The sequence below is a fragment of the Heliconius melpomene genome, chromosome 7 (genome assembly GCF_056956725.1).
Source record: "Heliconius melpomene rosina isolate 202511_hmr_F chromosome 7, ASM5695672v1, whole genome shotgun sequence".
NCBI classification, from domain to species: Eukaryota; Metazoa; Arthropoda; class Insecta; order Lepidoptera; family Nymphalidae; genus Heliconius; species Heliconius melpomene.
The window spans coordinates 8579487-8600151 of NC_140395.1; the positions used below are offsets into that span (position 1 = coordinate 8579487).

The window sequence follows — 20665 nt, forward strand, 5'->3', positions numbered from 1 at the left end:
TATGCAGTTAACCGATTTCTGTAAATTAGAATGTTTCATAAATTATATTTACCTACTGGAAATACAAATTATTTACCTTTCCTATATTAGAATATTTAAATTTCATAATAAATATCATAAAGTACTTTAAATAACAAATATTGAATAATTTATTTCTTTCAAATTAAGAATTAGTAGGGGAATTGTGCTCAAGATGGCATACTATGATAAGATGACACACTACCAATATTGATGAAACTATTAGCGCTAAGTGCGATCTTGTGACGTTTTAGAGAGTGTCTGTAGATGCAGCTAGTGCTTAAATTCAGTATGGCTGAAAGTGAATGCAGATGGGCAAGTAATTCATGTTTTCGTTATTTTCAATTGCACCAAATTTTTCTTTCGCTTCTGCTTGATGGTGAAAAGACATGTAAAATAAAGATTTCCAATTTGAACTAATTATAAATGTAAAATAGGATTATTATATGACACAACTAACGTTAAAAGCGCATCCTAACCTATAACCTTTTGTCACAACGGTTAAAATTAAATTCATATATCTATTGGGTAAGATGACATACAAAACGTGAGTATAAGATGGCATACTATGTTACCCTTATAAATAGAATCGATGTATTTTTTGCTTTACCTATAAAATGCCTGGCAATTACAAACGAATATATATTGGTCACAAGAAGACACGGATAAGGCTGCTAGAGCAAGGGCATTCAATAGCCGCAAGTGACGAAGCTTATTTCCCTTTTGGAAAAGGAAGTGACTGATAACGGAATCCAACCTCATAAAATTTGCAATATGTATGAATCTGGCCTTAATACTGTTTAAAAGCCCCCCAGCAAAGAAGAAACTATTTATTTGTGAACTATGCTCGACAAATAATGATGGTTTTTATGCCACATACTAAGTATGTCATTTTACCCTGTAGATATGTCCTCTTACACTGGTCGACCTGAGTGCGATTTTTGTTTGTTTTTATGATGTTTGAAAGATGATTGTTCTGAAACTAAAATAATTTCGTTGATTATGAAATATATAATAGTATACGCAATATGCTGTTCTCAGATGACTTTATTTATTTGAAATATTTGTCTTCAAACAAAAAGTATGTCATCTTAAGCACAATTCCCCTATATTATTAGTATAATCAATGTAATTTTCATTATAATTATTTAAAAATATATATTCAACAATACTAAGCATAAGCAAGCCGTATTGCTTATTACCTGTCCTTCAAAGTCTGTGTCGTGTTTCAGCTCAGGGATACCTACTGCGTCATTTCGTACAAGTTTTACTATCGCCCTCTGGTGAATGATTTTCGCGCTATAATAAATTAGATTTTCTTTCTTTAATTTTAATTTATACCTATTCATATACTATAAAAAAATACATTAAAAAAATATGGAGGGAATTGAGATTTTTAATATGATACGCTTCCTAATAGGTATATAAAAATGTTCTTGTTTTCTATATAGTTAACATATAGAAGTGACTGAAAATAATGCCATATTTTTTTATTTTAAAAGGGTTTTCATGGTAAAAGGCAAGTCTTATATATTTCAAAAGCGACTAAGCTTCTTAAATTTATTCATCTATCAGTTACAATATAAATTTATTCAAAATTACGTTTTACAATCGATCCTTATTATAATCGCATTCGTGAAGAATAACTTAGTCACCAGGAAATAAAGTCTATTTTCGCGTGCGCCCGCGACAGATGAATGAGACGCGCAGACGGAGTGTGACTATATCCATATTTTTACATAATAAAGTTTGCCTTAGGTTTTGTAATTGTATTTTACTTGGTGTCTGCGTTTATTTACGTATATAATATACAAATAAATGTATTACATATCTTACAAGAGTATTGTGTATTTAAATTTCTTTTAAAAGAACAAATAACTTATTAAAATATATTTAAATTTAATTAGGAACGGAATAGGGGGCGCACTCAGCACTGTAGGTATTGAGCAATATGAGCATTGAGCATCCCGCATAGAAAAGCAGCCCATTGTTCTAGCGACAGCGTTAATCTATTCCAAGTGGCGCATGAAATTTAAAGTATTCTGTTCTCACGGAAACCGACACAAAAGGTACGATATTGAAAATGTAAGTCAAGGATGAATTGAACGCCGATGTCTGACTCCGTACCGTGGGAGTCCTCGCCGCCTCTCCGCCTCCTCGCCTCCTCGCCTCCTCGCCGCCGGCCGCGTGACTCTACATGAATGATTCTGAAATAGAAAAATGTTCACCCACTGAACTAAACACTGTCGTAAAGACGTGATTGATGGCCCGAAGAGACTTCAGCCGCCCGCTCTCGGGCGCCGCCGCCGCCGTGCTCTTGTACTGGCTTTAAACTTAATTTCATATTTTAAACCTTCCCCTTTCAGAATATTAATTTATTACGGTATCTATAGTAATTACACTCTTACAGTTAGAGAGCATAAAGTAAAGTTGTATTAACAATACTTTGTTTTTATCCATATACATTTTAGTATACTCTTTCTCTACAAAATAAGAAGATAAAAACATTTTTATAACCAGCGATTAGAAGACGTCATCAAAAACATGATATAGAAATTCTTAGTAAAGTTGAATCAATTATACCGATAACAACAAGACGTAGGGGGAGTCAGAGGAGGTCATTGAGGGGCCGTTGCGAGGGTTGTACGGCGGGGAGCAGGGTAAAGGGAGAGGGCCGAGGGGAGCAGCCGGGAGCAGGAATATTCAAAGCGTGAGAACGCCGCGCGACCCGCATGCCGCGACTCCACATATCTCACGCGCGAACTATTCGTGTTGCCTGTCAAATTTCGACTCTAACTATTAGAGAATAAAAGTGATATTGGTTCCTGTGGTGTTTGTGGTTATCGCGCAGAACGTTCGAGGACAATACTTTTCTAGTTTAGGTACGGCTGGCATTGGCCCGGATACCATCGATGAGCGTGCACGTCCACGAGCACACTGACAACAACTATCTGACTACAACTGCAACTCTGAAAAATTATACCATACCTTACTTATTTACTTCTACAGACAGATATTTAGTAGATAGCGTATCAATTTTACGAAATACGTAGCAATGTGGCAATGTAACACAAGGCTACCAGCGCGCCGTGCAAAACTTTAACATAGATAGAAAATATTATATGGACCTACTTATTATTTAAATAGCTTATTGTCTTGATCCAAAGTAATCGTCTAGACGCCTGATCTACCGCAAATATGAAACGTAGGTATTGCTCGTAAAGGGTAAAGGTCGATGTCAAAAATTAATTATTCTACGTTAATGGTCCTTGCAATATAGGGCCATATTTCTACGATGAAGGGGTTGGGCGTGCCGTTAAATAAGTTCTGGTTGCAGTTTTGAACGGATTTTATTTCTGTAGATAGCTCAAGAAGGGTTAGGACTAGGAAGGGAGGTATTCTGAGAATAGGAAAGTTAAACGTATGAATCGAATCGAGTTCATGTCACGACAGTTGCGACACGGTCGCTTCACCTTGAGCATTAGACGCATCCTAAATATAGACATCGGATAACGTATTCGAAGTAACAATGCAATACCGATACTAATGTACTTGTGACTTTAAGATGGGCTGCAATCGGTTAGCATGCTCGAAAATTTGGGAAATTTTCCAGCAGGGAAGAGGGGGTCAGGGGTAGAGGGCGCGCGCGGGGGCCGGGGTCGGTTTCGGCGGGGCCGGCGGGCGTCGACCTCGTGAAAGGCGCGCGGCGGCGGATCCGCGCCCGCGCCGGCCGCTCGCCTTTTTACGCGCTCTTTCCCGCGCCGCCGCCAACCCCGCGGGCCCCCGGCGGTCGCCGCCCGCAGATAGCGCGCCAGCCGCCGCCAACCGACACACCGTCTGCGTCGCTACTTACTGTTTACGAGTGTATTTATTGTGAGTTAATTATGACCTATGTCGTGCTATGCGCTATGATAATGTACAGTCCCACCGCTAATGTACGTTACAATTGTATATACCTACTATTGTTAGATCGAGCAATTGCGCGTTATTAACTATTTGTAATAAATAATATTTTTGTAATTTATACTTTTTTCGTAAATAACTAAATAATGTGAATGTAAATCTGATATTAAATCCAAATTCAGGCAAAACAAGTTCACAAATGTATTTATGCTATATGTTTCATGCGCGATACATTTATTTGTGAATTTGCGCGGAAAAGCGACCCGCGAGTTGGTGTCCCCTGGCCGCCGCTCCGCCGCCGCTTCGCCCTAATTAAACAATAATCGAAAAACTACAATGAACGGGCGCGCGGCTCCGTCCTCGGTCGCCGCCGCCGCCCCCCGCGCTCCCCTCGCCCCCCCCCCCCCCACCGCCACCGCCGCCGCGCGCGCCTCCCCCTCCCCCTACCACCACCGCACCCCCGCGCCCACCCGCGCGCCTCGTGACGTCACCGTTGCACTCCTCATTATCGCCTCTCGCCTGCTAGAGCGCTCTCACACTGCGCTACAATTATACCAGACATGTGGCACAGTTAGAGTGTATGTACATACATACATACATACATACATACGCGGCACGCGGAGTCACCTCGCGTCACCGGACTGCTCGCCTTAGTGCCTACTGCCTACTGCCTACCTATGTAACGAGTCAGGCGAAGGTGACTAATGGCTTACATATCACATATATAGCTCATACATATTTTCAAATTAAAAATAAATAAATTTAAATAGAAATTTGGAGCCTTTACTAAGTCCGTTTGTTCCATGACGTAGTTAGAGTGGGACCCTTCTAAATATTATGTTTAATATACATTCATTGACGTTAGCCGTTCGATTTATCACAATTAAGAGCCCCGATAAATTTGATATCCTTAATAGAAGAGGCATATGCCTATTGTTACTTAATTTAAATATAAATGACATGGATAAATGGATCGCTTTTCTATTTACATTATAATACTTTAACGACGAACAGTAAATATATGTAAAATGTGTGTTAATTTCTTCAAACTTTTTGGATATTTGCGAAAAAAAAAAGGAAAAGATTAGTAAATTAAAGCAAAAATACTTATTTAAATATTGGAACTGAAATTGTAAATATTCCTTTTGAAAGATGACAAGTCCACCAGCGCAGCGGTGTGGCATGGCTCGAGTTACCGTGACGCAAACGCCGTCAGAGCGGCGTCACCGCGGAGCACCTGTACGAAGCACTACGTCATCAACTCACCGTATATTTTTTGACCGTTCTAATTAGATATTAGTCACGTGATAGTCACTTTATATATAAACGGCGACACAGAGGAGATGGGAAAAGCAGCTTTATATTGAAATAGACATGTAAATGTACTAAAATGAGTTAGTAAATCTTGTTCATGATAATAACTAATCTAACTAATATAATTATTAAATAATAATTTAAAAAAAACGGAGCATTTATATAATGAATTAATTTTTACATGTTTTGCAAATTAAAAGTTTGGCAAATGAATGAATAAATTTATTACGAACGGTACGTTTACCGCCTTTCAGAGCGCAACGATACTTGCCTGAAGACGATGTATGCGCTCTTACGATGAATTTACAAATATTCTATTTAAAATTGAACCTTATCACATGGGTTTAGGATCCGTTATCGAACTTCGATGTAAGTTGAGAATATCTTAAGTTAGAGCTTTGTCTTAAATTAAACTAATTGAGTATGAGTTTGGAGATAAATTAAACAAATATAATAAAGGATTTAGTGTTTTTGTTTGTTATAATTCAATCTCAAATTCCTAAAAGTTTCCCAAAATGTTATAGTTATATAGCATTAGATTCTACATACCCAACAGCCGAGATAGTTGTCCAAAAGAAATAGCGTAGGGGACAGCCGAAGAGAGAATAGTTCGAAGACGTTAGCACCAGATCAACTGAAAATCTTTATTTATTCCGTTGTGTTAGTTTACATTAACTGAATTGTGCTTGAAAATATAAATATATATTTTCAAGATTCAATTCATATAACTTAAAGACAGATTGACAACATTGTATTACCATATCTACATATTCTTTTGCGTATTTGATTATCACCTTTGAGTTTTAGCGTCGACCCCTTCTGGGCCTCGTGGTCGCTTACAACAATTTGACGTGAGGCCTCAAAACTATTGAAGATGTCTGGGTTTTTCCTAATGCAGAAATGGTGTGTTAATATTATTACCTATATATTAAGCTCGACTTTTCTTACTGCCTGGCTAACTCTAGAAATACGTTCATAAGATTGCTTTAATTTAAGTATTAAAAGTCACATTAGTTTATAGAGGCCAGTCGTAGCACAGTGGCACCGGTGTGCGACTGTTAACGTGACTGGTTATGGGTTCAATCCCCACTTGAGGGGAATTATTATGTATTAATATTTTCATTTCTTTGCTCTGACACCAAAGCAAAAAGCTCGGTTGAATTCCGCCACTCAACACACAACGCCTCCCGAATTCAGCGATAATTGGGCAACGGAGTGCCTTAACACTAGGTTCCCTCTGCCTACCGTGCTGTGAAGCTAATAATATTATAAACATAAAAGTAATAAAGACAGCAAAAACATGAAATAGTTCAATGTTTAGTAAGAAGCTTACGTCAAAATGTACACAATACTAACGCCTAGTTATAATTTGTTTGATAGTCAAATCTAAGAGATATCTAGACGGAGTGAGTCCGCTTTCGTGTTTACATAACACTGTCTGGCCAGTCTCAGCGGCTGCGGTTAGCTTCTCGTCATTTTAGATCTTTAGATAGATTTGTTCATATTTAGTTAAGTGAGCGTAAGAGGCCAGTCGTGGCGCAGGTGCACAGAGTGTGACTGTAAGCGCTATTAGTCGTGAGTTCGATCCCCACTCGAGGAAATTAAATATTTATAGCAATTCCTCCAAAATTCCGCGGAAACTGGGGAATTTTGGTGAGGGATCGAAGCGTCTTAACACTACGATCCCTCTGCCTATCCTGCTATGTGCGGGATACAGCGAGAAGCTGATATGATTTGATTAATTGTTTTAGTTAAGTAAGCAATAACATTTTTTTACGACTTATCTTATTATTTAGGTTTAATAAGAAAATGTAAACTAATTATCCTTGTATAATAGGTCAATTTAATGTACATATATCGAAAATATTTTTTTTTTATCTTTTTTCGTGATTAAACTTAATAAAAGAATTACCTATATCCTTAAGGTAACATTACATAATTCGTCAAAATCAACATGTTAAATAAAAAAGACTGCTGCTTTAAAATTTAACTTGTAGGAAAGAATAGTTTCAGTAATAATAAAGAAATGAGGACCGAACTAAGAGCCAGCAGATTCACTCAGACATTGTGCAATAGCGCCAAAATGGTGGATATTATTAAAGACCAGTATCGTTTTTCTTATTTTTATAAAAATATTTTTATGTTTCTTAATATATATTTGGAAGAAAACATATATTAGCGTTCATATTAAATCTACTATGTGAGGTAAGAGATTTGCAATATTTCTTGCGAGGGCATTTCTTCATACTTTACAAATATTTATTATTGTGCAAACGTCGATGTTTATGCCATTTTAAAGACACATTTAGCTGTTCTTTTTTTTACATCCTTAAACTGTACTTATATAACTGAAAGTAGTTATGTATAGTCATTTGTAAGCTACGTTATAGTAAGTAATAGTTCGATTTACTTTAGAATTTAAATGAACGACGTCAGAATGAACCTTATGGCTAGAAATATCATTATATCTACACTTAAAAGAAATCTCTATTTATATTTGCAATCGTGATCTATGATTTACCTATATATTTATAACAAATTAATCTTGGATCCTAATCGCCTTGTGCTACTTGCTAGAAAATTGTATAAGGAAGTAAAAATAAAAGTAAATTTAGAGAACTATGTTTTGTTCTGTTACCGGATCGAAGAAATAAAAATAATTAATAATTTATTCCCACGAGTGGGAATTGAACCCATAATCGATGCGTTTACAGTCACACGCTTGTCTACGGGTCCTCGACTATTTCATCATACTAAATAATGAACAAATGTACAAACACCTTTGTTTTTACTGTTTTATTACAATAGACAAATATTTCGCTTTATCTAGTACAAGAAGTTCTTTACAGATACGTGTTTATTCTATTAACTTACGAAGTTGAACTTTGTTTATGAGTCACTGTGGAATATAGAAATGCAATTTTAAACTTTCGCGCGTACTGCATAGAGACTGTATTACAAAGAATAAAAAAGAATTAAGAAAAGTCAGTACCTACAGGATCTTAATAACAAATAACAACAAGTTAAGTCATTTTATCTCTACAATGTTATTAATTATACCTAAACATGTTTATTATTTAAGAAATTACTTCGGTAGGAGGATATTTCTTTTTTTGTATATTTCTAGACTTTAGGACTTTAGGACATTTTTCATAAAACTTTCCTTTATTTAGTGTTCTGTATCTACCTACTAATTCTAGAAAAGCAAGAAATATAAACTCGTCTATCTAATTAATATCTATGTGTTAAGAATTCAAAAATGTTTTTCATTAGGATTTAGATTACAATAAAGAATTTACAAATATAAAAAAGTATAATACCACTATAAATAATATAATACCTAGTCAATAGGCAATCAGATTTGGTCGTAATTAACATTGACAGTGTGTGGGAATACAATTTCTTTCGTAAAGAATAGTTGAAGTAGAGTTCGATACGTGCTAAAAGATAGCAAAATGAAATACAACGCGGGCGGGGTCGCGCGGCGTGACGGGCAGGTGTGCGCGAGGCTGCCGGCCGTTGAGCTCCCACTTCCGACCATGTCTGGACACCGCAAATTGCAATTCATTCTCATTATAAATATTACAAAATACATTATTTATATCCTTTAGAATTGGCGTAGGTATTTAAAGGTACCTAAGATTACCTCGGGCTGGATCGGGTATTGGGTGTAGATAGCAGTACTGTGACGTCAGTTATCGATCGTTTATTAAGATCGTTGATTCGTATAAAGCATTCGTTTTGAGGTTCGACTGCGATATACGTCACAAGTTAATAATAATAAATAGACAATATTGTTCATGCAGAATTGTTTGTACCGAGAAATACTTGCATGCATAACTTACTGATATGCAAGGAGTGGCCACATGCGCAGGAGTTCCTATTTCCTAGGAGAACGACGCGGATGCTCATTGCTCAGTCCTCAGAGGATAGGAGGGTCGGTGCAAGCTGCAGCGTGCGCGGGGCGCGGGCGCACGCGGCTGACTGCAGCCAGAGGGGCACCCCGCACCCCGCGCACTCTGACCGCGCACCGCCCGATAGATTGTCAACAAACACCGAATGAATGGAAATGAGGCCGACCGAGCCACACGGTGCACTGTGCACTGTGGACCGTGGACTGTGGAGTCACCATCGATCAGACATATCGCGGCCTCAATTTTATTATTGACGATATTTGTTAATCTCTTAAGAAATCCACATAATGTTATATTCGATTATATTAAAACTTATTTACTTAATGTATACTTTTTGCAGTAGTAATTTATATAATGAAATATTTAAGGATGTGTCTTAACACTAGGTTTCCTGGTTCTTTCTGCTTACATTGCTATATGCGGGGAGACAGCGAGAACTAAACAAAATATTTTACCAAGATTAACATAACATATGCAAAACTTTAGTATAAAAAACAGAGGGGGACTGCTTTATACCTAATCATATTATGGTCAACAGAAAATATAATTACCTAATATTTTTTAAAGATTGCAAATCACTATGCTAATTTATTGGCAGGTTTTTAATGACCGGTTAAACAAAAAAGAAAAAAATAGGGGTGATATACATATGTATGTATGTATGTATTATTTTGATGTGTGATATAGCAAGTAGCTAGACGACAGCACACGGTTGACGGTGTGAGGCGCGCCGGAGATGCCATTGAGAGGACTTTATCGCATCGGTGCAACTGCGTACGCCCAAGAATTTGTGTGTTTGGGTGCGAGCACAGCGAGCCCCCCCCCACCCCCAGGGTCAACGCCCGCATAGCGCCCTTCCTTATACTTTTCTAATGCAATTCCCCATCGTTTGTTACGTTACCCAATGTGCTATATCTACTTACGGCGTCATCGTTCCTGATATACGTATAGCTATAGGATATACTTATATATGTAAATTTAAATAGATTTTTATTTATTTTCTAACATAGAACACAGATAACACAGATTCTGAATCCTTGTTTGTGTTGCGTCGTGTTAATGTTTTTTGCTTAATGTGTACCGCTTAGATGCAATGTTAAAAATAAATAAATAACTTAGATATTTGTTATTAATTTCCAAATTAATAACTAAAAACAACCACAAACTTCATAGGAAATGGTTTTATAAAATGTAAATAAAAGTCATATTCAATGTTTTCGTAAAAAATATATTTTTTTATAAAATTTACAATTTGGTATTTTACAATTGTAACCGATTTATGCAAGAATTGGTGCTAACACTATTACAAAATAACATTAGATAGATGATTGATATTATTATTTCAAACATACATCATTCACAAACAAGAAATATTTGTAGAAATCTACCACATTGGTAATATCACTATTGTTTAAGTATAAATGCTTCTAATATTATAAAATAAAAGAAAAATACTGTTTAAATTTAAAGTTTCAATATATCAATTAAAAATATAATTAAATTACAATGAAATATTTTTATAAAATCATACAATAAAATATAATTCAAATCATTAAAATAATTTTGCAATAATTTTAAAAATATAATTTGTACGTTATGTACTAAGGGACGAATCCAATTAAAATAATTTATTTACTTAAATTACTAAACTTATATAAATAATTAACATAAAAAATCATCTGCTGTGACCGTTTATCTTCGCCAGAGTCAAAAATTTCATAATAATTTGCCTTCAATCAATAATTGGTACTAATAGTATAAAAATTACAATTATTGTTATATTAAGAATTCTAAAAAATATTTACAATAACATCGTATGGGTGCAGAAGTAATATTTTAAAAATCATTTACAAGTAGCTCACACAAGCAGCTGTAAATATAATCTGTGCGTTAGTTAAAATATATTTGTTACTTTTTTATTAAAGTAATAAACTAATAATATACTTAATTACATTCAATTCTTTGGTCACTTGACACAGAGTCATAATATGATTATTTCGAAAATGTCATAAACTTTTTTTGTTAGGTTTACGCTGTATCCCAAGGGGTAAGCGGTAAACATTAGAAAAATGCAAAATTCAACAGCTGCTTGTATGTCAATATACATTAAAGGAGTTTTACATTGTTTCTGCGATAATATAACTACTATAAGTTTAAAATTTTCAGAAATATCATTGTCGAGTATAAAAATATGAATAACGAAACCACATCGCTTTTAAATTAAATTTTTTGAGCTTTATGTTAAACTAAAAGTAATAATTAATAAAGGAACTGCTTCATTCTTAATGCCTTTTCTGAGACAAGAAACTTTAAATGCGATGTAATTTTATTTTTAGCAATGATGTGAAGGCACACGTGACAGTCGACACGTGGGCTTACCCCAGACCCACATCCAAACACATCATGACCACGAATCCAACGATGCAACCCCAAGTTGCCAGCTTACCGTTGCCACTGTACAATATAAATTATATTAATTAGATTAAACGCATTTCATATTAATTTGATTAGTGTATATTTTTTAATTATTGGTACTAATACATATTAGTTATGTACAAAACAAAACATCGCAAAAAAAATGTCTTTTGATGAGAAAAATAAACAATAAGAAAGTAGTACAAAAAAATTAGATTACTTATATATGCAAAATACTCTAACTCACAAGGAAAACAACTGCATTAAATATATATATCAAGATTTTAACATATTCATAAACAAATGGTTTTTAATTTGTATGAATTAAATGTTATGAAACCAACTAAGAATTTTTATTTTATATATGTTTACGCGTAAAACCACAAGTTTATGAATACATAATAGATGTACCTACATGTGGTTGTGTAACGTGCATTTTTAATTAATAATAGTAACTGGCATCAAGACACGCGCTAGCTTGTTCAGCCAAGAACAAAAGCTTGAAACGTGCAATGTGTAATTTTACACGAACCATTTAAAGCTACTTTTAAGCCCTTCGTAAATCGTAAACCAATTAGTCTACATGCATGAATGTTAACACATATGTTAAAACCCCCTATATATATATAAATTATTATATTGGTTTTTGGTAACAAGGTTGACTATTATGTAACATATATCAAATATAATTGAAAAATCAGATCATCAGGAAATATCAGAATCAATCAGAAACCTGATAATACTATCAAGGAAGTAAAAAAGTTACATATGAAAGTTAGATCAAAAGGATATCAGAGAATAATGTGACTTTCATTAAAATTACAAAGTCTTAATGATTAAGTTCTTTCTAAAATCCTATAAAAAAACATAAATGTAATATGAGAGCGAATTTAAATTTTAAGTAATACAACGTCTATGACTTTTTGACTTACATACTAAATGAATGGAAGCTTTTTGTGAGTGCCGACCGACATAAGGATGCTAGATCTATATGGGTTCATTCAGGATAAAATTCAAGCTCTAAATTTGACTTGGCTATTTTTACAACCAGACACCAAACCAAATATCAATTTAATAGTCCAGTACGAGTATCGTATAGTTTTGAATTTAATTCCGAATGGACATAGAACTCCGTATAGAAATAGATCTCCCAATCTTTTGTCGGTACAGTTGAAAACGACACATTACTTAAAATTTAACTTGGCTCTCATTTCACATATATATTTTTGATGGGATAAATATAATAGGAAATTACAGAAACCAGAGACGTATAAACAACGCTAGCAAATATCCTGGTTAGGGCAGATTTAATACTTCCGCAGTCAAATGGACGTACGACGATCCTCAATGGGACAGGGCGAATACAATAGTACGCTGCAACACTCTCGAATACACACCGCGGTCCGTTATAAAATATTGTCGTCATACATAGCGAGCCATTCAGAAATGACGATCACACGATATATGAATATCAAGGAGGTTGTAAATGACGATATCGGAATACCAGCCGGCGATGGCGCTCGCGTCTCACGCACATGGATTTAGAGGAACAATAGTCATTGACGGCCGGACGGAATCCGCTAGTTGGAATTATAGCTCATTACAATAAAACGATTCCACGTACTCACTTCAATACGGCCAGGAAAGAAATGCCTTCTATTGAAAAACTAAAAAAATATGTGAACATTTTATAATACAAATGATGACAAGTTTGACCACCGTTGTTAGAATTCCTTTATTTACATATCATATGAAATAGAAAATTCCACTAAGTTATTACCGACTTGTTATAACTGTTTTATAACAATTATTTATTGTATTATATGTCAAAGTGGCGCAGAGATACAGAGCAGATTGTAAGCAACGTCAGATGTGAGTTCGTTCCCCAGTCGAGAAAATAAAATATTTATTTACAATGATATTTTCATTTCTTCGCTGGTGTCGAGGCAAAGACAGTTGATTTCCGCCAGTTCACACAATGCCTTCAGAATTCGGTGGAAAATTATAAACAGCGTGGAAATTAAAAAAAAAGAATATAGAATAATAAACGGCGATACTGGCCATGGTTTTTAGCATGGTAAATCTGTTCCGAAATTCAAGTAAATAAACTACTAACTAACTGTATATAAATTTTAGAAAAAGTATAAAAAATTATAATGTTATTTAAAATAATTTAGATTTTCATGGACATTAAATATGAATTATAATATCTAAATATTACCATTTTAAAAAATACACCGTAAGTCAAAAAAGACGATCAGCGGAAACTGGAGTATTTCTGATAGACGTTTTTAATCAATTAACATATTTGATATATGATAAAAAACATATTATATTGGAATTCCAAATTAATTAGGTTTGCTTCTATTAAAGCAAAATTATATCACTAGTTTTTTTTAGTGCCACGCTTCTAGTGTTAAAAAATTTCCTTAATTTATCACTTCATGGCTTATGCTTTGTCAAAATAAATAAATATTATTTTGACAAACTATCGACGTATGTAGAGTACATACAAATACTGAGCATATGCCTGATAAATAAAATGTATATTGATTTACATTACAATATAACATTATATAAAAGAAAACATAAAATCATAATTTTTAAAAATATAATTATTCTTCATACATAGTATGTAGGGTAAAATCCGGATAGTAGTCGCAGTGGGAAATTTACCACTATAATTGTAAGGATAATTCTTACAGAACGTACCATGTAAACTATCACAGATTGCGCAGACGCACAGATTTCATTGCTGCTGACGTTGACAGAATATTCGTCAGTAATTTCTATTGAATATTTTTTCGTCTTTATATGGTCGTAAATACTTTAATTTAAAATAAAATATATTTTTTTGTTATTTTAATTAATATGAAGTATAAAAATGCGAATTCAAAGTGAAGAAGTATGTATTTGAGGTTTTAAACCGTAAGTTTCAAGGGTCAATTGTAACATTGGGAATTTAATATGTAAAAGTATGAATTTGAAGTGAAAAACCACTTCCACTACTCAAATTAGTTCTCCTTGTGTATTTCGGGGCAGGGAAAAGCAGCGTATCGTATTGTACGAAACTTCTAATGAAAATTAGTATCTTAATAAACGTTTTTTTATTGAAGAACAGATTCAAGGAACTGAAATATCTGGAGAGTACCTAAAAGATAAGGAGTGTTCAGCGTGACTTATACATTAATCCTGCTTACGTATATGAGAACGCAGGCTGTGAAGGCATAAAATTTTCGCCTTTTGAACGACATACGATATACATGTGAAAGAAGGTAAGGAATTCTTGAGAATATGTAAAAAACTTACGAAGAGTATGAAAGTGTGCTTTAGAGAATTGTAAGACCAGCCGTAGAAGCAATAAGCAAACATTTTACTGCTAAAAAAAAGATATTTTCGGATTTTATTATTGCCAAATTAATTTCTTTTTTGTCTTTTGTATTGTTTATTAAATAATCAAACATTAAGTACATGCATGTAAATAATTAAATTTTAAACAATTATTTTTCAATACTCAAACTATTATTTGATTACGTTCAAACAGTGTTTTTATAAAAAGTACATGAAGTATTTATTACCAATAATTATATTATTGGCGTTTTATGATTCCGAACTACAACACCACATACAATTAGACACTGTCCTGGATGCGTATTGCAATTCCTGGAGGTAGGTCAGGGAGCATCAGCCGGCGCGCCAAATTCTCAGACAGTGACGTCAACATTTAGACAAACTAGAGCACCGTCACCAGCTTTATACCAGTAACAAATGTGTTATTTTGCGTTATTTATTATTATTGACAGTGTCGAGACGGTGGCAGTCCCACGCACGCACTGAATTTACTTGATGCCGCGGGTGCCAGCCGCCCGCCCTCCGTGCCGCTGTAAATAGACGAGAAGCTCTCGGACGCGCACCCCTTCCTAGTCAAATATTCGAATGGAAGATGAGATAGAGGCAGTCTGGACGTAATGCTTCTAACAACTTCTAACGAATCCGCATGCCTTCTTAAGTTATGAGGATTAGAATTAGATTTATTTTTGTTTATTAAAAATTATGTACAAAATGGAAATATAATGTATATGTGTATTGCATATCGTCTAAAAACTGTGTTTTCAAACCCATTAAAAATATGTTACTATGAAATAACTATAGAATTTAGAAAAAGAATATCTAAACACAAGGTTCCTTTTGGCTACTCTGCTGCATGCGGGAAACAGCGTGAAGCTGATTTCTAACTATAGAATTAAATAGAATGTGTTAGATAATTTTCTTCTACTTGTATCACATAGAAAATAAGAAAATGCAATATAAAATAGTAAAATGTATCCAGGGTGCCAGACGGTGCGACGTTATTTCTGTCCAAGTATTTGCGACATAACCCGCCGTCACGGCGCGCCCACATTACATGTGTCGCTTGCACCGCGAGAACATTTGCAACCAACTTACACTAGAGTATTTGTAACAGTATTTGACTGTTTATTTTAATAATTATTATATCTGGAAAATATTTTTATATATATTTCATATCAAATTCGGTGCTAGCCATTTTGTCGGCTGATATTGTTACGCGGCAACAAACGTGATCCATGCAATTCAATTACAAAAAATCACATTGATATGTTCAAAACCATTATCCAATAAAATTTGAAATGTTATTTATTGTTATTGGTACTTCTGAACGAATTTTAACACTAACTTTCAGTATTATGTAATGACTACCTACTACCGACTAGAGAAATCGTGGGAAAGTATGTAATACCAATAAGATCAATAAATGGAAATGTATGAAGAAAAAGATTTGATAGGAACAATTAATTTAAGCAAAGTTTATAATAAATATTTGATACTTAACTAAAACGAATAATTTTATAAATTGCGCTTTAAGACGAGTTGTGACGGAAGGGAATATAGACCGGTTGTGGACAATGAAAGGATGGACAAAGAAATGTCGCTAAGGGGAAGTGTAAACCAATTACAATAGGATCTGACATCCTAACGGGATCCTTAGAATATTACGTTGCTAACAAGCGAACTTTACAACCCGAGCTCAGGGGACCAATATGAAACAGAATAATCAAGCAATATCGGTACCCTCGTCAATCCAATTATGACAGGAGCCTGTTTTTGGAGAGTCGAGATTTGCTTTGTAGATAACCAACCGTTTCAAATATGTTTTACCACCTATTTGTTGAATAAGTAAGTCTCGATGTGAATCTATGAAAACATAATATACTCGTAGTGTTCTCATTACCTACTTGAAGACGAGTATTTGAAATGAATGTTTCTCTGTTCGTATGAGAAGTGAGTGAGGGATTTTATCTGGCTGGTAATTGACATTGAAAGCCGGCTCGAGGGCCCTGTCTCGCAAGGGTCAGGACAAAGACACACGCTTGTCATATGTTTTGGGCAAATCTCAAGGTTAGCTAAGTTATACGTACTTGTGCATTTACAAAGCATAAAAAGGAATATACCAGTTACAGTCATAAACATTATCTATAATAAATCCTTATTTGCGGAGTAATAACATCGTAAATTAATAATGTTCATTTACAATAGTGATAAATAAGTCGTGATAAATATATTTTTTATAATTAAAATAAACTTTACTGTATAGAGTGAATTAAAGAGGTTTGTATGTTGCAGGTAAATGTGATATTTGTAAGCTTAAAAAATGATAGCTAGAGATAACTTACGATGCATTTGCCTCAGGGATGATATCATCGGCAACGACGTATATCATGGCACCCGCCGCAAATGCGAGTGCGTACGGCAGCACGGGTTTAGCTGCAGCCACTGCTACTGCGCCAAGAACTCCAAACACAGGCTCAACCATGCCAGACAACTGGCCATACCTGTGGAATTCCATTAATTAATATTGTGTACTACCTTAGCTTATACTTATTAACCTATAAGTGGCCTAATAGACGAACAGAAATAGAAATGGTCGGGTCACATTATGTAGCAAGATATTAGAGGTACACAAGGTATTAGAGGAACCGAGCGAAGTCGCGTGAAGCAGCATATTAGATATTAGGGAGAAATTCAATTGTACAACGGAAGGTGGTTACGCGTGATAGAAGCCAAAAAATTAAGTCTATGCCAAGAGGAATATCGAATTCAGAAACAATTTATAATTGTACTGTAAAGCTAATTTCGAAATAAATAATTTAGTAATATCTAACAGATTATTTTATCATATCAGCCTTTCTACGCCCACTATTGGACATGAGCCTCTCCTAAGGATCTGCATGCCGATCGGTCCATCTAGTGGAGAGCCCTTCCCCGCCCCAATGGCCATCGGTTCTTCTCTCTATGTGTCCTGTCCATTGCCAATTTAACTGAGCAATTCTTCGAGTTTTCGTTCTCCTACGGATGTCCTCATTTCTGATTCTATCACGGCCCTAATGTACCGAAATACCGGGCATTGCTCTCTCTTTTGTCCGCTATGATGCTGAGTCAGTCAGACAAGACACATAGCTCCCTCCTGTATGTCATCGCCGGCAACACACTGGTCAAAGACTTTTGTCTTGAGACACTTACTATTAAAGTTTACCAATTTACGTTCTCATTCAAATTGTATAATACTATTGCAGAACTTTAAAATAAGCTCAATCATGCATGTCTTTTTGAACCAAAAGTAGTTTCTATATAAATAAACTTTTATATCATGTACGTACAGAATTACGGAAGTTGATTTCTCCATGGAAATTTCCACTGATTCTTGGGAATGATTGGGAATAATATGATGGTAGTGGTTACGTATGTATTACGGGTTAGTTCGAGAGGTGCGGGGTGGCGCGGCATGCGGTACGCTGGCGAAAGAGGCCGCTAACGAATTGTTTTGGTGAAAGTGCGGGCCGGTGCCGCGACCACATTCCATTGAACTGGTCGACGAGCTGTGGCGTTGTGGGAATCGCCGCCATCACCGGGCCGCGCCAATCCATGTCCGTATCCTACCATTGCTGACAGCCTATCATTACCAAGTATTTAATCTACTAATGCAATTTATTATTTCTATTAAAGGATTACTTTACAAAGACAACAGACGTCTACTGACTAATGGCGTACACGGACGCGTGCGCGGTGGCAGACGAGGACCTGTGAGCAGGAGCGAGGCCAGTGCGCGACGTGATGTTATGTTATCGCATGCATTATTCAGCGGGTGGCGAAAGCGGCAATTTGCGACAATATCCACTGATTCGCAGAAACGTCCGACTGTTGAGTCGCCGACCATCCATAAAACAGGATGCCCGTCACTCAATAACTATGTTAAATTTAAATAAAACGTTACAGCTTGTTTATTTTTCTTATGAACTTTCCAAAAAATATCACTGACTGTGCTTATATAATATTGCATAAAATATAGGTGTAATAGGTAGGTACTAATAAACATAACATCCAAGAATATAATTTGAATAATTTATTCAGAAGTAAATTTAACTTTTAATACATTTCCTTCTGGGCAAATTATCACACTAGCAGTATCATTTCAAGAAGACTATATTTCAAATAAAGTCGAGTCTTTGCTCTCTGTGTTATCAGCACATACCTATATGTAACTTTCTGTCTGACTGCTACATTGGATTTATTAAAATGTAACATTTTAAGCTTCTTGTAGCTGAAAGCCCACCAGACAAAGAAAACAATAATTGTTATTAGTATACTCTTACGCCTTTCGATTTCATGGACACAATTAATTTAGTGTCATGAAAATCTATAGGTTACAGATTGAACAACACTTGAATTGATTTGTAAATGTAAATTTGAGAACAATCAATGTAATCAAAGAAAAAAAGACAAGGCGGTCAAGCAGTCTAGAACAAGATTCGAGAAGACAAGGTGTGGCCACAACGCAACATGCGCACCACAAACCGGCTGCGATTGCGCAGATCAGCGCCACCAAGGCTGGCAGACGCTTCCGCAACCGCGTCTTCGGGGCCTGCTTTACGGCTGCTGCCGCCGTCCGTTCGCTCTCTCGATTTAATAATTGAAGTTTGAAGGCCGATCGCCCGAGGCGGCCGGCAGCGGCAGCGGGAGGTGCCTGCGACTGGTCGGACGGGTGCGGTCCGGAAGAGCGCGCAGACAGCGCGCCGCCTGCTTGCCGCCGCATGCTTTGCAATGCGCCAGACTCGAAGGCACCGCAACGACACATCGCACATCAGACTCTCAAATTTCAACATTCATTTTTTGGACCTTCTGTGTTGTAAAGAATATGTAGAAAAGCTGAGCAATCATCTCCTCGCTCGACGTACGCTACGTTAATTTTTAGTAATATTTTATTCCAAATGATTATATAATAGACAAATATATTATTCTCCCATGAATCCCCAAGTATTTCGTGTATTACGTCACTATAAGTCGTATGGGATGTACAGTGAGAAACGTTGACTAGAAGCTTCATTGTGATTTTCAGAGGGACAAAAGCTCGATTTTGTCATAATCACATAAAAACTTTATACTTTAATCTATACAACGTAACTTACGTCCATCCATCGATCGATCGATCGACATGTTGTTCGCAGGGGGATCAACAAATGTTATGACTGTTTGTTAAAAAATAACATTAAAATATTTTATAAGTCCACACTGAACTTTAATAAAACTAAAGCTCAGCTTCATGATGTATCCCATACATGGCAGGATAGGCAAAGGTAACCTGGGAACCGTACCCAATAAAGTGGAGAACGGAAGTGCGTTCTGAAGAACACTGAAATCTGGAGACAATGCGTGTTGTCTTCAACGCCGAGCTTTTCCTCCTTACCAAGGCAAGGAAACTAAAATATAAAATTTTTCAATTCCTCGAGTGAGAATCGAACCCACAATCTGTCCCGTTTACAAACGCGCGCCTGTATATGTTGTAATAAATGTAGGTACATGTAGAAAACTCAATGTAAAAGAGTAAATAAAATATTCTTAATAAGGGTGTAATAAAATATATACATGTTAGTTTATGTGCTTACTTAAAAAAGGTGAAAAATGTGCTTAAATTACAATAATCCTTACTAACACAAACTTATTACTTGTTGACGTAAAAAAGTAGATTTTTAGCATTTAATATTTAAGGAAAAGTAACTTTCTCCAGTTTCGCAAGCAGGCGCATT

At 35.5% G+C, this 20665-nt stretch overlaps 1 protein-coding gene and 1 long non-coding RNA gene across 3 annotated transcripts in view; both read right to left on the bottom strand.

Annotated features, from left to right (window-relative positions):
* Positions 1–1549: 1549 nt before the first annotated feature.
* Positions 1550–9277, bottom strand: LOC146537644 (uncharacterized). Its single transcript, XR_014878141.1, has 2 exons — positions 9081–9277; positions 1550–2225 (listed from the first exon to the last, which is right to left on the bottom strand). It is a non-coding gene; the product is annotated as an uncharacterized LOC146537644 (long non-coding RNA).
* A 1079-nt stretch (positions 9278–10356) lies between these two features.
* Zip48C (Zinc/iron regulated transporter-related protein 48C) overlaps positions 10357–20665 on the bottom strand; it is a 36391-nt gene continuing 26082 nt past the window's right edge. The window contains exons 6-7 of one of the 2 annotated variants that reach the window (XM_085187801.1): positions 17258–17416; positions 10357–11603 (exon numbers count right to left, since the gene is read on the bottom strand). In XM_085187801.1, coding sequence (XP_085043927.1) covers positions 11525–11603; positions 17258–17416 — 238 coding nt within the window. In that variant the 3' untranslated portion in view covers positions 10357–11524. Of the gene's footprint in view, positions 11604–15342; positions 15485–17257; positions 17417–20665 lie in introns of those variants that run through there. The other variant, XM_085187800.1, reaches the window with a different exon arrangement.